Below are 15,771 nucleotides of genomic sequence, written 5' to 3'. Positions count from 1 at the left end.
CTTATCCACTCTTTTTACTATTAGTAAGCCAGCTACCTTATCCTCCGGAACTGCTACTGAGTCTCGGCTCTCTCTCCGAGCGCTGTCCCCGTTCCCAGAGTAAAGCTGCGTGCTCTGTTCAACACAACGCTAGCCACTCCGCTTCTGGGTCACACAGTAATGCCACATTCCATCTCCGCTACGCTTCAGCTCAGCCTTGAAACCTGACAGGATGACTGAGTCAAAAGTTGACCCAGCGGAGTTCACTCATCTGCGTGTCAAAGTGGCACAACTACGCACGACTCTGGATCAGCGTACGGCAGAAATGAACCAGCTCCGTGCCGTAACTGATCGCCAAGCCACTAAGCTCGAGTCACTCACCGAGCTAGTTCTCCAGCTTTCCACCGCTCTGCAACGACAGACCGCAGCCGTCACCAACAGGATAGAACCACGCCTCAGCCTTCCAGAGAAGTGGGACGGAACCAGGGGGTCTCCAGAGGGCATGCTGGCGACCCTGGCAATGACTTTTGAGTGCCAGCCGGCACGCTACCCCACTTCCTGCTCTCGTGTCGCTCTGCTGACCTCACTGCTGGCGGGTCGAGCCGGTGAATGGGCGGCGGCTCTTTATAATCAAAAGTCTCCTGCCTGCAATGACTATGAGACTTTTGTGAAGGAGATGAAAAAGACATTTGTTCATCCCAGCAGCGAGGTCTCGGACGAGACTCTGCTGCTTCAGCTTCGTCAGGGCTCCCAGACGGTGGCTCATTACACCTCTCGCTTCCGGACGACAGCCGCTAGGTTGACGTGGGATGACGCCGCTCTAAAGGCCGTTTATCTGGAGGGATTGTCACCTAGGATCCAGGAGAACATGATCGGACATGAGGCCCCAACCTCCCTGGACCTGGCAGTGGATCTGGCTCTCCAACTGGACCGCTGTATCCTGAACCGGCCGAGCACCATGTCAGCTCCCATACACACCAGAACGCCACCCCGTCGTCCAGCTCACCAACCGACGGAGGAGCCGATGCAGCTCGGACATCTCCCCCCTGAGGGGTGTCCTTGGGCAAGACTTAACCCACCTTGGCTGCTGGTGGTGGTCGGAGGGAACTGTGGCACCGGTATTTTACAGGCCTTGCCTAGGTCAGTGCACCCCAGGACAGCTGTGCTCATCATCAACGTAGCTCATCATCACCAAGGTAGCAGCTCTAACCACTGTGCAGCCTGTTAAACCATTAAATTAAAAGTTTTGTCAAAAGCTAATTTTTTAATCACCTCTGAAACCTGCAATGCTGGAAAAACCTCATCTAATCATTGTGGATGTCCTGTTCTCAATGGTTGAGTCATAACCCATCTCGAGTGAGGCGGTGCGGTTGAGTTCAAAGTTGGCTCTGGAAGTTTTCACCTGAACTGCAGCCAGTCAACCGAATTTCTCGTAAGAGCTGTGTGTCTAATGAGTGAGTGTGTCGCAAACCAGTGTCATACCATTTATATATTGTTAGGGAATTTAGAAAACAAATGGATCAAATCTGTGAATTGTTTGCAGCTGCACACCACAAACAGCCTGAAAGTATTAAAAAGAGATTTTCTGTTTGGTAAAAAGTAAGAGAAACAACAGGGCAGCTTACAAACAAAGTGGTACGATCATATGTGGATTAGCGCATGATTGTGTGTGTGCACATCGGAGGTCAGCTGCATGTGTGGGCAGCCACCGAGTCATCGGTGAGAGCCAGCTGGTGACAGCTGCATCTGTGGCCGGGGGTGGGTGCGTGGGGGTGGGATGGTGCTCTGGTTCTGCACCGGTAGCCACAACTTCAGCTTAACCACTCTTACACTGATCCCTGCTCTGCATAAGATTCACATGAGGCTGAGAGCTGAGCTCACCAAAGAGCATGGAGGACATTTCCACCATCTTTCATGTCACCTGCCATGATGGGTTTACCTTCAGGTCGGGTCACGGGGCCACACTGGGATTATTAATGTCAGACAGTCTCACTCGAAAATACAGCTGTTCACTTCTGCTCCACTTCTTCTCTGAATATTTAAATCCCTTAATGCACAGAGATACCATCCAAAGCCTCTACGCCCTTTGATTAATTCTTGCACTTTGTGAAAATTTACGAGACATTCTAGGGCTCCAGTCACCTATACATCCTCCCCTGCACCCCTACAGACCTTAGCCCGGGGCATCTGTACAGAGCACCTCACATTTATTGAGATTTAACCAGGACAGAATTCCATCCACCGGCAGAACGATCATAATTCACGTATAGTTCACCTAGACACGTACAAAATACGTCTGCAGTGCCGACGGCAGATGTGAAGCCAAAGTATTGGACAGAAACTATTTCTGAGTGAGTCTGGTGCATGTCTCTGTCTCCAGGGTTTAGTGAAGATGGATAAATCACTGGTTTGGACTGCAGAGTTTCCACTGAGGTCTCCCATTAGACACTGGTGGACTTGGTCCTAAGCTGGTTTCGATAGGCAGACCATGATTTATCAGGTGGCCGTCTTACAGAAAACGGCTCTAAAAAATAGAGCGGTAAATCACACACAGGTTACGGGATGGCCAGAAGCAGGAACCTGTCCAGCTGTCAAAGTCTGAAGGTTGCTGAAGGAAGTTCAAGTCCAGAATCCTGACCTTGAGCTCAATAACTCTGATGTCTGATGTAGCACCACGCCCGAACACGCCCCCAGCCTCCACTTCATGCTTCTCATCAGGGCTTTGTCGCTTTCCTTCGTTATTCTGCATGTTTATGCACAGAACGTTTCCAAAATCACCCAACATGTTTGTGCCATATTTGCATGTAAGCATTTCCATTATGACCCAGATTGGCCGCTCAGCTTGTTTCCAGGCTATTTTGTCACTTGTCTAGCATGTGTCACTGCTCTTCTGGTATTTCTGGCCCCTCTAGTGTTTCTGTGTGCCTAAGGAAATATGGTAATCCCTCCCAAATGCAAACTGCTACAGTTATTTTTCACTTTGTGAAATGTTCCTTTTTGTTATTCAACATCACTGTTTTGTGTTTGAAAGCACTAGAAGACAACTGACTGCATGCTTCAGCGAAACTTCCCTGAACGAATCTGATGTTGCACCTGCTTCTTTACAGTTTGAACAGATGCGTCACCAGAGAAATCACGCGTTTAGAGTTTCGCTCTGTTCTGCTGCGCTCCATTGTTCCTGTGTATAGCTGTAATTCATTCATGTCACATTAAGCCTTCCACAATGCATTTACTAATTATTGATTCCTAATTAACATATTTCTAATTAGTCAAGAGGAGGAAACAGAACTTCAGATAAAAACAGGAAGATGAGGGTGTGGAGGAGGTCAAAAATGGTTTTGTGATTTGTTTTTTTCACTCTCAGATTGTACGACTGCATCTTAAGGTGATGCTTTTATTGATTTTACTTCATATTTCATCTATCTGAATCTGATAGAAAATCAATCAGTACTTTGAAAGGTGAGCTAAGCTGAAAACATGCAGCTTAATCTTTGTCTTTTGGTTTACTGCACTGGAGAAGCTGGTGTGATCTTGATAGATACCTTCAGTACCTGTCCAGGTAACTATGTAACCATCATATGAAGAAAATGAGCTGGTTTTTTTTTTTTTTTTTGCTCCACCAGATCTAAGCCCAAATCTACTTCAGGCTGCAGCTCTGTGTTCATGAGCTGCTTCAGAGGATGATCGAGGAGCAGCTTAATGACCAACTGAAGCTAAATCTGACATAGTTTTAAAACGACAGAGCAAATGTCACAAATGTCCAAAAATCAGACGAAGATAACAGAGATGACAGGGATGCAGATTTTTTTATAACCATAATGAAAATCTGGCTTAAATCCAGTGGTTATAATCTCATTCAGCATTTGCAAAATGATCAGTCAGCATGTGCACAGAAGAGTGAAGAGGCAGGTCGTTCTGCACATGTATGCATTTATTAGGCTTTGGGCGTTGTTCTTTGAACTGAGAGTTGGATCAAATAAACTCGCAGATGTGTCACAGCAAAAGGAACTTTTCTGGTTAGCACTGAAAGCTCTGATGGACTGGGATCGTCTCTTATTACACTTCAAACTGATATCAAAAGGAAGTAACCATCTAGAGATCATTTAGACTGGAACTATTTACATGCAGGTTACCTTCTGTGCACAGCACCTCTAAGCTTCAACATTAACTCCATAAACACACACAACTTCTTTATATTTTGCTGAATCACTGTCTCCTATAGAGGCCTGTCACACATTCTTTATTCTATGTGATTTAGTGACAAAATCTTTAAGTTATGTCTTAGTTTGTTCACAATTTTTGAATCTAATTGGTCAGACGTTGGCAAACGTCTCCCAAAGTTGTCTCCCGTTTCAAAAAATGGTTCCGAATGACAAAAATGACTGACTTGTTTGGAGAAAAAAGTTGTATTTTGTCTTTTTTATTGTCATGTAAGAGACTTGGGAGTCAGCCTCTGTGACTCATAAGAAACATTTTTGAGATGTCTTAATAAATTATGTTTACTATTTATCCCCCAATAAAAAACAGACTTTAATCCAGTTTTATAAAACCTAATGAACAATAAACAAACTCAAATATCATTAGAAAATGACATCACTCTTACACTTTCTGATCCAGTCCACCACATGCACAACTAAAGGTGTATTCTAGAGTCATGAACTCTTGAGTAGTAGGAGGACCAGCATGTGAACCGCTAAGGCAGCAGGCTGCAGCTTCATCTGATGCGACAGCTGTAGCCAGTGCAACAGCTGCAGCAGAGGATGCATGCTCAGAATATAAAAGGAGGCATTAAACGCTGCGCAGATGAGGCCACGCCTCTGAGTGCTTAACGCTGTGACATCACATCGATGGCCTCATGAAGAGAGAATAACACACAAGCATCAGCTAACTGTTTGTTTTGTAGCTTCACACCTGATGGATGTGGCTCGTTTGTAACAAAGATCAAATTAGATTTAAGCTGCATGTTGTGTTGAGAAAAGGCTTCACGCCTTCATGCTGATTAGTGATTCTACAGAAAAAATAAATAAAAATGAAATAGTGGATGATAAAAGTAGCATTTTATTTTTAAATAAAAGAACACACACCAAGATCTGAGGAAACAGATAAATTGTAACACGAAGAGCGAATGTGAAAGATTACCACATATATCTAGATCAGTTTTATGGCACCCTTCTTATCACTGGAGACAAGTCAATTTACCTTATCAACAATTTCCCTTTCATGAAAGCAGATAAGATGTAAAAGCTGAATGTGTGTTTGTGTATTATTTACTCGTTTGAGTTGTCAAAATGCATAGAGATGAAAAATATGAAGAGAATGGTGTGTAATGAAACCTTGCCTTTATTCTGATTTAATCCCTGTTGCATTGTTTGTTTGGGTGTTTTAGTCTGTAGAGAAACTGCTCCCAACACGTGTCATCCACTAGAGGGGGTTAAGCATGTCTTTAATGTCTAAAAGATTAACTGAGCAGAGAAAACAGATTAGCAGAGAGGCTGATGCTGCAGCTTGGTGCTGTTTTACATTTAATTCTCGCTGTAAACTTGCTGATCTGCATTCTGTTGTCAGTCATAACTTACATTGTGATCAATAAGACCAAAGGCAAAGCAGTGCTGTTAGGTGCACGTGTGTTATGTGGAAATAAGGATTAACCGTCTCACTGCCAGCTCAGGACTCCTTCCTGCTCCAAGGTCACAACGCATACGTAACAACATTAGTTACCATTTACATGCATTAGGCAAAAGACTCCAATTATACAATTATACCACGTATACAACAATTCTCTCTCTCTCTCTCGCTCTCTCTCTCTCTCTCTCTCTCTCTCTCTCTCTCGCTCTCTCTCTCTCTCTCTCTCTCTCTCTCTCTCTGATCATTATTTACTTTGTTAAAAATCTGTTATCTTTATTCTAAATCAGATTTTTTCAAGGAAAATGGAATCAACGTGTTTTTCAGATGAAACTCACCTTGAAAGTGACCTACTCCGCCCTGCAGGGAGAGTAACCTGCAAACTGAAGATTATGCAAAGATCCATAGTTATTTGTTACAAATCAGGTTAGACAATGATCTCTGCGGAACATGGTGAAGCGAGTCTTTAAATGTGAGTTAGAGGTCATTAACTTCTATTTTTTGTTCTGTGATTTTTTTCCACTATCTCTTTTGTTCCTAAATCAGTGTCTAAGCATAAACCTACTGTTTCATAGCTTTACAAACGTAGACACAGACATTTACAAAAGTATGTATCTACCATGCTCTCTGACAAAACCTTAAAAAAACAGGTGAAGTGACTCCAGACACAAGTCCAGCTGCTAATACATGTTGACGAAATGGTGAAACGTTTGACTATCAGCAGATGCCTGAAACTAAAAATACAGAGCCGCTTGATGGCAAGCAGAGTTACAAATGAGCCACACAAGCAGGGTTATGTGTCAGTAGTAACGGAGAGTTTGGGGAGTAATTGGTTTCACTCCTTGCGTCAGCAGGTGCACAGTGACTCATACTCAATCCAATTTGTAGCTGCGTCGTGTCACCGGCAACAATCTTTCTCGTGCTCACGACTAACTACAGTTAGAACCGCCAGGTTTTAGAGCTAAGACATAAAAAGATAAAATGAAACCTGAGTCCTTCATTTGCTGTGAGAAATAGATCAGTATGATAATTAAACCAGAACACCACAAGTTTACTCTGTCAGTTTTAATGATTCATCTGAAGTATAAAACTCTAATGAGCGTGCTGTCTACATCTATATGGATTACAAACAGTTATGTGAATCTAAACGGATCTCGGCGCATTCATTTCTGATCACTATAAAATATATCATTTACATCAGGGGTCACCAACCTATGTGAAGCTGGGAGCACGGGGGGCCACACACAGGGCTACAGGTTGATACAATAGTGACCTCCAAATGGCTCCAGACAGAAAATTCTGCTGTTGTGTCCTTGGGCAAGACACTAAACCCACCTTGCCTGCTGCTGGTGGTCGGAGGGACCGGTGGCGCCTGTGCTCGGCAGCCTCACCTCTGCCAGTGCTACCCAGGGCAGCTGTGGCTACATCGTAGCTCATCACCATCAGTGTGTGAATGTGTGTGTGAATGGATGAATGATACACTGTAGTGTGAAGCACTTTGGAGTCCTCTGACTCTGAAAGGTGCTATACACGTGCGGGTCATTTATCATCTATCTTTAGAAGGCAAGGCAGCTTTATTTGTATAGCACGTTTACAAATGTGGCTGCATGGTGGCGCAGTGGTTAGCACTGTAGCCTCGCAGCACGAAGGTTGCAGGTTTGAAACTCGGCTGTGGCCTTTCTGCGTGGAGTTGCGTGTTCTCCCCACGCATGCGTGGGTTTCCTCCGGGTACTCCAGTTTCCCCCACAGATCACAACATGCCCTACAGGTTATAAATTGTAAGTCACTTTGGATAAAAGCGTCTGCCAAATAAATAAACATAAACATTTCAAACACAAAAGCAATTCAAAGTGCTTTCTGAGATCTGAGTTCAACAGTTTTTTAAAAACATTCTAGTTTTTTAAATCTATTTGTGATTTCAAAAGATGGCAGCAGAACTTTTTTAGACTTGTGCTATTTTGAAAAACGGCCTGTGGGCGTCTTCTATGTCTCCTGGGCGCATCATGGCGCCCATGTGCACCAGATTGGTGACCTCTGACTTAAATAATAAAGCCTCACCCTTAACATTGTGTTACATTCAGATGGAGGATTGTTAAATCCTCTGAGATTAGCCCGTGTTGGAGGCCCGCAGTTATACTTCATCTAAGGAATGGTCATCTCATGACTGTGGCTGAATAACACTGAAAACAAAATGTTATTATTCTTGATTTTTGCAGTGATTAAATCCATATTTGTGATAAATCCATATTTCATTGACTCTGCCATTAAAATGAAAAGACACGATACAACTCGTGTGTATTTTGATGTCCTGGCCACTATCTTCTCACCAGGACAAGATAATCCTGGTCCTGGAGGACTCTGCATGTTTTAGCTCTTGTCTGATACATACACTGATGTTGTGATGATATTTCAGCAACATGCTGCGCATTCCTACTTACAATCATGATAGGAACTTTGTTTTATGTAGTAAGACTTTTGGGAGTAAGTGTGAATTTCCAGATTGTGATGAAATAATCAGAAAAGAACAGAATTCAGCTGTGGAGTTATTATCTTCATACTTTATGGCTTCTTCTTCACAAATTATTTTGACTTAGAGTGCACCTAGTAATACTTTTTCCCCTTAATCATTTAGATTTGTTTGTAAAATCCTCTCTACGATGTAATATGAAACACATTTTTTAAATTTACAGTCTCAACAAAAGATAACTCTGTGACAGAGTGCAGTTAAGACAGGTTAGAAGCTAATAACAATGTTTATAACCTTGGTGGGCACCATAATTTGCATCCAGATTCAGCTGAAACATCTGGAGCGTCTGAGCCTTGAAGTATTTTTATAGTCTGATAAAAAATAGTATTATAATTTAGTTTATTTGTTGTTTATTCAACAAGAATGTCACTGAAAATAATGTAAAACATGTCTTCTCATTGTGGAGATTTGAAAACTGCAGATAAGGATCTATGAAACAGAATGACCTGTGTGAGATGCTGTAACAGGATCTCATGCATAATGTCTGGAATGGAGGATATAATGTCATAAAACATATCCTGTTATACGATATTTAAATAAGGTATTGTCAAGCAACCGCGCTCCTTTAGCCTACCAGTCCTGCTTTCACTGCTTTCTAAGAGTTCATACCAAACAAAAAGTAGAGTCACACACAGCTACACTTTGCCCTTTGCTGTTAAGTTTATACTCTACAATCAAGCTGCAAGCCATGGCGCCTGGTAGGGATTACCAGGGGATTACGATGTATTCACCCCACTGGGATTCCATCACATGTTGGATCAGATCTCTGTGACAGGGGACCAGTGTGCAGCACTCCCTCAGAGCTGTGAACATTACTGTGACAGATTTGACAAAGAGCCTAACTGTGTCTGACAGCTCCAGACAAACTGCTGTCTGGCTACAGCGTGCAGGATAAACCACCGACGCCACAAAGTTCTCCCATCACTCTCTGGAACACAGCAGACCGTCTCTGTTCTTCTGTGGACGTTATTTTTGAAGGATTTTTTTTTTCCAGTTTATAAAAAATACCTCTATCCTTAATGTTCCAACAGATACTCCCGCCACAACACGAGACGGTGAGAACATCCAGATAACCGAGCTAGAAGAATACGGAGGAAAACGGCCATCTTATACCGTCGCAACAGATTCTTGTCTTTTACCCACTTCAGTTCAGTTTAAGATCTTTCAGACTTTATCAGAACCCAAGGTGCTGAACACAATGATAAAATCACATCATAACGACAAACATGGCTTCATGGAACATTAAAATAAAGATGAGAAAAGAAAAGAAAAACAAGCATAAAACATTAAAACATCCACTTCAACAGTCACAGGTTGAGGTGATACAAGCATAGAAATCAGGGGTGGGATTTCTTCATGAGAACATTTGTGCACAAAATTTGTGATAACTAGAAGTGAATGTTGGGTTTTTGACCCGCTCCAGACTCCAACGCAGCAGCAGCGGTGAAGTTTACACGTCCCTCTTGTTAATGCTGCAGGTACCTAACCAACTAACGGGCCTGTCACATTGGCATCATTTGTCTTGCATACACACCTCCACATTAACAGACTCCAGCGACAACAGCAACACAACACCTAAAAAGATGACTCCGCCTTCACAAGGAGCATAAAGGAGAACATTTAGAAAGACCCTTCTAAACAACACCCGGTACAATGGATTATCCATCCTTATTAAACTGAGTCATAATGCAGGAGACCAAGTGCTATTAATTTTTGGCCACCTGTTGAACTACTCAGGAATTGATAAGACCGAACTGGCAATGGCATTGACATTGATAAAAACTTACAGTTCCCACCTTTAATAGAAATAAAGTAAAAACAGCTCCATTGTTTTTGTTTTAGAGTACAAAATAATGAGGAGCTTTCACAAAGTAAGGTGCTATGTCACTGCTTCTGAACAAAGGTGCCACAAACATCTACATCTGCTCTTTAGAAAGTGGGTTAGCACCAACATTAAGGAACAGCATTAACAGTAATGTCAGGAGAGGACAATTCTGAATGCTTGTGTTTTTCAGCTGTTACATTAAATACTTGACACCATCTGTCCTGTTGGCCTGCTGAGTCCAACAACAGCTGCTGCCCGGAGATGCAATAGCTCCATTTTAACTGGAAACACTTCAAAAACATCCTCTTGGACTCTGTTAACAGGCAGTTTCGATAAGGCTCAAGGACCGGCACTCCAAGCTAAGTTAAAAAAAAGGGTTGACAATACTAGGACTGTTCACAACTCCAGAAAGAACCATGACGTTCTCTAACTCACTTACAAACCTTCCTCTACTCTGACCCCCTTTAGGCAGTAGGTGACAGAGATGGATGTTCGTCCAGGCTGCTGGAGCGACTCTCCATGGTGGCCGCCACCACTGCTGCTGCTGTTCTGCACCATTCCATTCAGTTTGGGTCGGCCCTTCGGGTTTCCCACGCCCTCCGTAAACGTGGCAGTGGTGTTCAGCGGCCCGGCCTATCAGACGGAAATAAAGGGGCGACTCAGTCGAGAAAACTTCATGGACCTGCCTCTAGAGGTGAACCCTATCACGGTGCTGGTCAACAACACAAACCCACGGGCTCTCCTCACCCGCATCTGTGACACCCTCTCCACCAACCGCGTCCACGGCATGGTGTTTGAGGACAGCATCGGGTCAGAAGCAGTGGCACAGATCTTGGACTTCATATCCACCCAGACAGCCGTTCCCATCGTGGGGATCAGTGGAGGCTCAGCTGTCGTCCTGCCATACAAGGTCAGTTTGTGGGGGTCAAACATGGGGTCAATGAAGAGATGCTCAAAAATGTTTTATTCCTTATATATATATATATATATATATATATATATATATATATATATATATATATATATATATATATATATATATATATATATATATATATAAACAATTAAAGTATAAAAAAGGTTTCAAAAATGATTAAAAATATGTTTAAGATAAGAAAAATAATTAAAATATTGATCAAAATAAAACAATGTAAGGAAAGAGAGAGAGAAAATGAATAGGAAAGAGAGAAGTCAGTGGATCACGGGAAAGACAGAATAAGTAGAAGGAACTGAATAAGGAGGGGGTGAAGAAGGTCACACCAAAGCCAGCTTGAACAGGTGAGTCTTCAGCTGCTTTTAAAGGAGACCACTGAGTCCACTGATCTCAGGCTCAGGCGGAGAGAGGTCCAGAGTCTGGGACCCACAGCAGCAAATGATCTGTCACCTTTGGTCTTTAGCCTGGTGCTGCACAACCAGTAGGCTTTGATCACTGGACCTCAGGGACCTGCTGGGGGTGTAGGGACTAAGAAGATCATCAATGTAAGATGGTGCTTGTCCATGTAAGGCCCTATAGACCAGAACCAGGATCTTGAAATGAACCCTGAAGTTGACTGGCAGCCAGTGAAGCTGGAGGAGAAGCGGGGTGATGTGGGTGTAACAACTGTAACTGGCTGCAGGTAAATGATTATTTGCCACCGTTTACCCAAATTTTCTAGTTTTGCCAAGTCTAGTCACTCAGCGCAAAAATCTGCACGTCTATGAGAGAAACAAACCTGACCCAATGTCCGTCACAGGCATTCAAATTGATTTGAATATCTAGAGCCAAATCAGAAAGCAGCCAAGCGTGAAATGATGACCAAACTAACTGAAAAACGCAAAAGATCCTGGATACAGCATCAGACATGGGCCACAAAACAAATTACTGTATTACTGCCACAAACTGGTAAGCTTGCTTTTATTTGAAACTGTCACCCTTGTAAGAGTTTGATGCATCCTGTTGGTTTAAGTTGATTTGCAAACACTCATACAGGTGAAACTTGGGGGGAAATGGAATAAGATGCAAAAGTCTATTTATTTCAGTAACCGTCTAAAGGTTCAGGAACCCTCTGCAGGTGTTTAGATTTATTAGCTGATTAGAATGTGACACTTTGAGTCTAGAATATTGAACCATTTCACTATATTCTAGTTGTCTGAGATTTTGAATGTCAGATTTCCATCAGCTGTAAGCCATAATCATCACAGTTATAACAAATAAAGGCATGAATTATCTCACTTGACATGTAATAAGGCTGTCTCCTATGGTAGTTTCATATTTTAAATTGAATAACTGAAATAAACAAACTTTTGCACCATATTCCATTTATTTATTTATGTTTCGCCTGTAGTCCAGGATGATTTAAATCTAGTCTAGAAAGGCAAGTGACCTGAATATTTCAGCAGTTTTCCTGATTTCCTTTCATCTGTGATGTGTTGACACCTGATTCAATGATTCAATCACAGGTTCTTGAGTTCTTCAGAAGCCTGTTAATCATCCATTAAATCAAACTGGGAGTGTTTTTGCAGAGAAACAGACAATATGCATGCCACCTTTGGTCATTAGCCTGATGCACAACCAGTTCCACACGTTTGTTATTATTAGTTTTCTGTTGTACTTGGAAGTAGATTCATTAAGTGCAGCTGATTTTCTCCTTTCATCCTCCAACAAGATGTCAAGTTTCAAATGTTTCTCACCCAAAAGTGATTTAAAATGTCCTTTTTGTGTAACAGATTTGTATTTTATTATAATCTTTCTGCGACTGGACTTTCCTCGGTAAGGAGGAAGTAGACCAGTGTTTTTCCTCACACATACGAGTCTGTAGACATCTCCCCAGTCAGCTGTATCCATGTTAGAAAACATGTAGTGGGATCTCGCCATCCGCATGGTTTCTCTGAGGTAATGAAAGAGGTGTCACTCAGCAGTTAATCCCTCCTGCTGCTCATTTGCACTCGGACAGTTCTAACTTAAGGACAGACACACTCAAAACAATTTAAGCTGTCAAATGTCCAAATCAATCATCTCTCTTCCTTGTTAATTAGCTAATAAAACATAGAGAGATCATTAATATGCACCGTTTAATGAAAGCTATTAAAATGTCTTTCAGAACATTAATGCATGCATTAATAATTTGGAGGGCCCTGTTGGAAACCAGCCGTAGTCTTTTGTTTATGTTTATGTATTTAGCAGACGCTTTTGTGCAAAGCGACTTACAAGTGATAATCAGCATGTTGCCCTTGAGGCTAACAACAACAATAACAACAACAACAACTTGACATCAATCATGGAGAGGAGGGAACAAGGAGTGGACAGTAGAGGGGGGACGGGTGCAGGGAGGTTGCTAGTTTAGAAGATACTCTCTGAAGAACAGGGTCTTCAGGAGTTTCTTGAAAATTGAAAAGGAAACCCCTTGTCTGGTAGTGCTTGGTAGGTCATTCCACATTTGTGGAACGATGCATGAGAAGAGTCTGGATTGTCCTGAGCGTGGTGTAGGCACTGCTAGCCGACGATCCTGTGATGATCGGAGCAGCCGGGCTGAGACGTAAGCCTTTGCAAGAGGATTCAGGTAGATGGGAGCCGTACCATCTCGGACTTTGTATGCTAGTGTTAGCAATTTGAATTTGATGCGTGCTGCTAGCGGTAGCCAGTGGAGCTCAATGAACAGAGGGGTGACGTGTGCTCTTTCTGGCTGATTGAAAACCAGACGCGCCGCTGCGTTCTGGACCATTTGAAGAGGTCTCACAGTACAGCCTGGAAGACCAGTTAGAAGAGCATTGCAGTAATCGAGGTGGGAGATGACAGTAGATTGCACCAGGAGCTGGGTGGCATGTTGTGTTAGGTATGGTCTGATCTCTCGTATGTTATACAGCGCAAAGCGGCATGAACGAGCAACAGAGGCAACATGATCTTTAAAGGTCAGGTGTTCATCAATCATAACACCCAGATTTCGAACTGCATTTGAAGGAGCCAGAGATAGGACGTCATTTTGGATTGAGATATTGTGTTGTATGGATGATTTTGCTGGGATGACAAGTAGTTCAGTTTTAGAGAGGTTGAGTTGGATATGGTGGGATTTCATCCATTTTGATATGTCAGAGAGACAGTTTGATATTCATGCAGAGACAGTGTGGTTGTCCGGTGGAAATGACAGATAGAGCTGGGTGTCGTCTGCATAGCAGTGGTAGGAGAAGCCATGTGATCGAATGATCTCACCCAGTGAGGTGGTTTATATGGCAAAGAGAAGAGGTCCTAGTACAGAGCCCTGGGGGACTCCTGTGGCAAGATGGTGCACAGTAGAGGATTGTTCAAGCCAAGATACACTGAATATCCATATGGATACCTCACAGACTGGGACGTTGCTCGAGGTGAATCGCAAGCTGGACAATGTCCTAGCTGCGTTACCGGTGTTAGCGCGCAGGATTGATAACATCTCGGAAAGGGTCACCGGACAGTGTGGAGATGTTTAATCACTGAATTGGCTTCACTGGAGGACTTGAATGATCAATACAGACTTAAGGCAGAGAGAAAAAATTATCTCTGTCTGACCCAAACAAAGTTCTGTTATCGAATCTGACGCCATAAGCAGCCTTGGAGTTGCATGCAAAAACCCCACGCTGGAAGGAATGCAGACAAATGCTGTGAATCTCTACCCCCCACCCCCCCCCCCACCCCCCCGCCTTCAGAATGTGGTCTCCACCGAGGTAATCAAGCTAAGGACTCACTGCTCTCTGTGCTTCCCCATGACCTCCCTCCCACCTGCGGAGCCAGCTGGTTGAGCGCCACACAGGCTGCCCCCGCTGAGGAAACCAGGATCCCAGCCCCTCCCCCCTACCTACGGGGTCTCATGTTGTGAACTGTGACGTTTGTTGCTTACATGTCGGGTGTTTTTTTTTTTTTTGCATTGGAGCGCTACACCCTGCTGGTGTAACCCTGTTAATGCCTTTTTTCTCCCTCCCTGAACTTCCCTCATGTATTCCCTTACTCATCTACAAAGGAGCGCCGTCATGGCTGCTCCCATGGTCTGCCTGTATCTGTCTTGTCTATATGTGTGTGTGTGTAACCTTGGTCAGGTTGTACTATGGAGTCAAGTTCCTACGCTCTGAAAAGAGCGCTGGCAATAAAATTCATTCTGATTCTGATGATCGTCCTGTGAGGTACGATTCAAACCAGGCATGTGCTTTCTCTGTGATGCCCATGCTAAAGAGTGTGGACAAAAGGAAGCCATGGTTGACAGTGTCAAATGCAGCCGATAAGTCGAGCAGGATAAGCACTGAGGATTTGCCTGTTGCTCTAGCTTCTTTTAAGGATTCAGTCACTGCTAACAGAGCAGTTTCAGTGGAGTGGCCCTTTTTGAACCCAGATTGGTAAGGGTCAAGCAGACAGTTTTGTGAGAGGTATTCTGCGATCTGCTTGAAAGCCACCCTTTCAATGATTTTGGACAGAAAAGGGAGGAGAGAGATAGGTCGGTAGTTCTCCACATGATTTGGAGGAAGAGATGTTTTTTTTTTTAGCAGCGGTTGAACCTGAGCATGCTTGAGAGAGGTGGGAAATGTACCGGATATCAGTGAAGCGTTGATCACATGTGTGACTGCTGCGGCTACTGTAGGAGCAATAGCTTGGAGCAGCTTTGTCGGAATGGGGCCAAGTGGGCATGCTGCACGTGAGAAGCTTGGACACACAGTTCTCAAAGAGAGGAGAAAAAGAGGAAAATGAAGCAGTAGGGCTTGAGATGGTTGGGCTGGAAGGAGTTTGTGGTAGCGAATGTTCAGGCATGGCCAGTTGAGTAAACTGTTTGCTCATAGCTGCCACTTTGTCATTGAAGAATGAGGCAAAGGTGTCAGCTGA

General features: G+C 43.4%; 1 protein-coding gene across 2 annotated transcripts in view; it reads left to right on the top strand.

Annotated features, from left to right (window-relative positions):
• The window catches only part of grin2ca (glutamate receptor, ionotropic, N-methyl D-aspartate 2Ca), a 108,054-nt gene that overhangs the window by 9,409 nt on the left and 82,874 nt on the right, over positions 1 to 15,771 (top strand). Inside the window, exon 2 of one of the 2 annotated variants that reach the window (XM_015948908.3) lies at positions 10,422 to 10,863. In XM_015948908.3, the coding sequence (XP_015804394.3) occupies positions 10,438 to 10,863 (426 nt within the window). In that variant the 5' untranslated portion in view covers positions 10,422 to 10,437. Of the gene's footprint in view, positions 1 to 10,143; positions 10,864 to 15,771 lie in introns of both variants that reach the window. The other variant, XM_054740293.2, reaches the window with a different exon arrangement.

The sequence above is a fragment of the Nothobranchius furzeri genome, chromosome 5 (assembly GCF_043380555.1).
Source record: "Nothobranchius furzeri strain GRZ-AD chromosome 5, NfurGRZ-RIMD1, whole genome shotgun sequence".
Lineage (NCBI taxonomy): Eukaryota > Metazoa > Chordata > Actinopteri > Cyprinodontiformes > Nothobranchiidae > Nothobranchius > Nothobranchius furzeri.
This window is presented reverse-complemented; position numbering and strand designations above follow the sequence as displayed.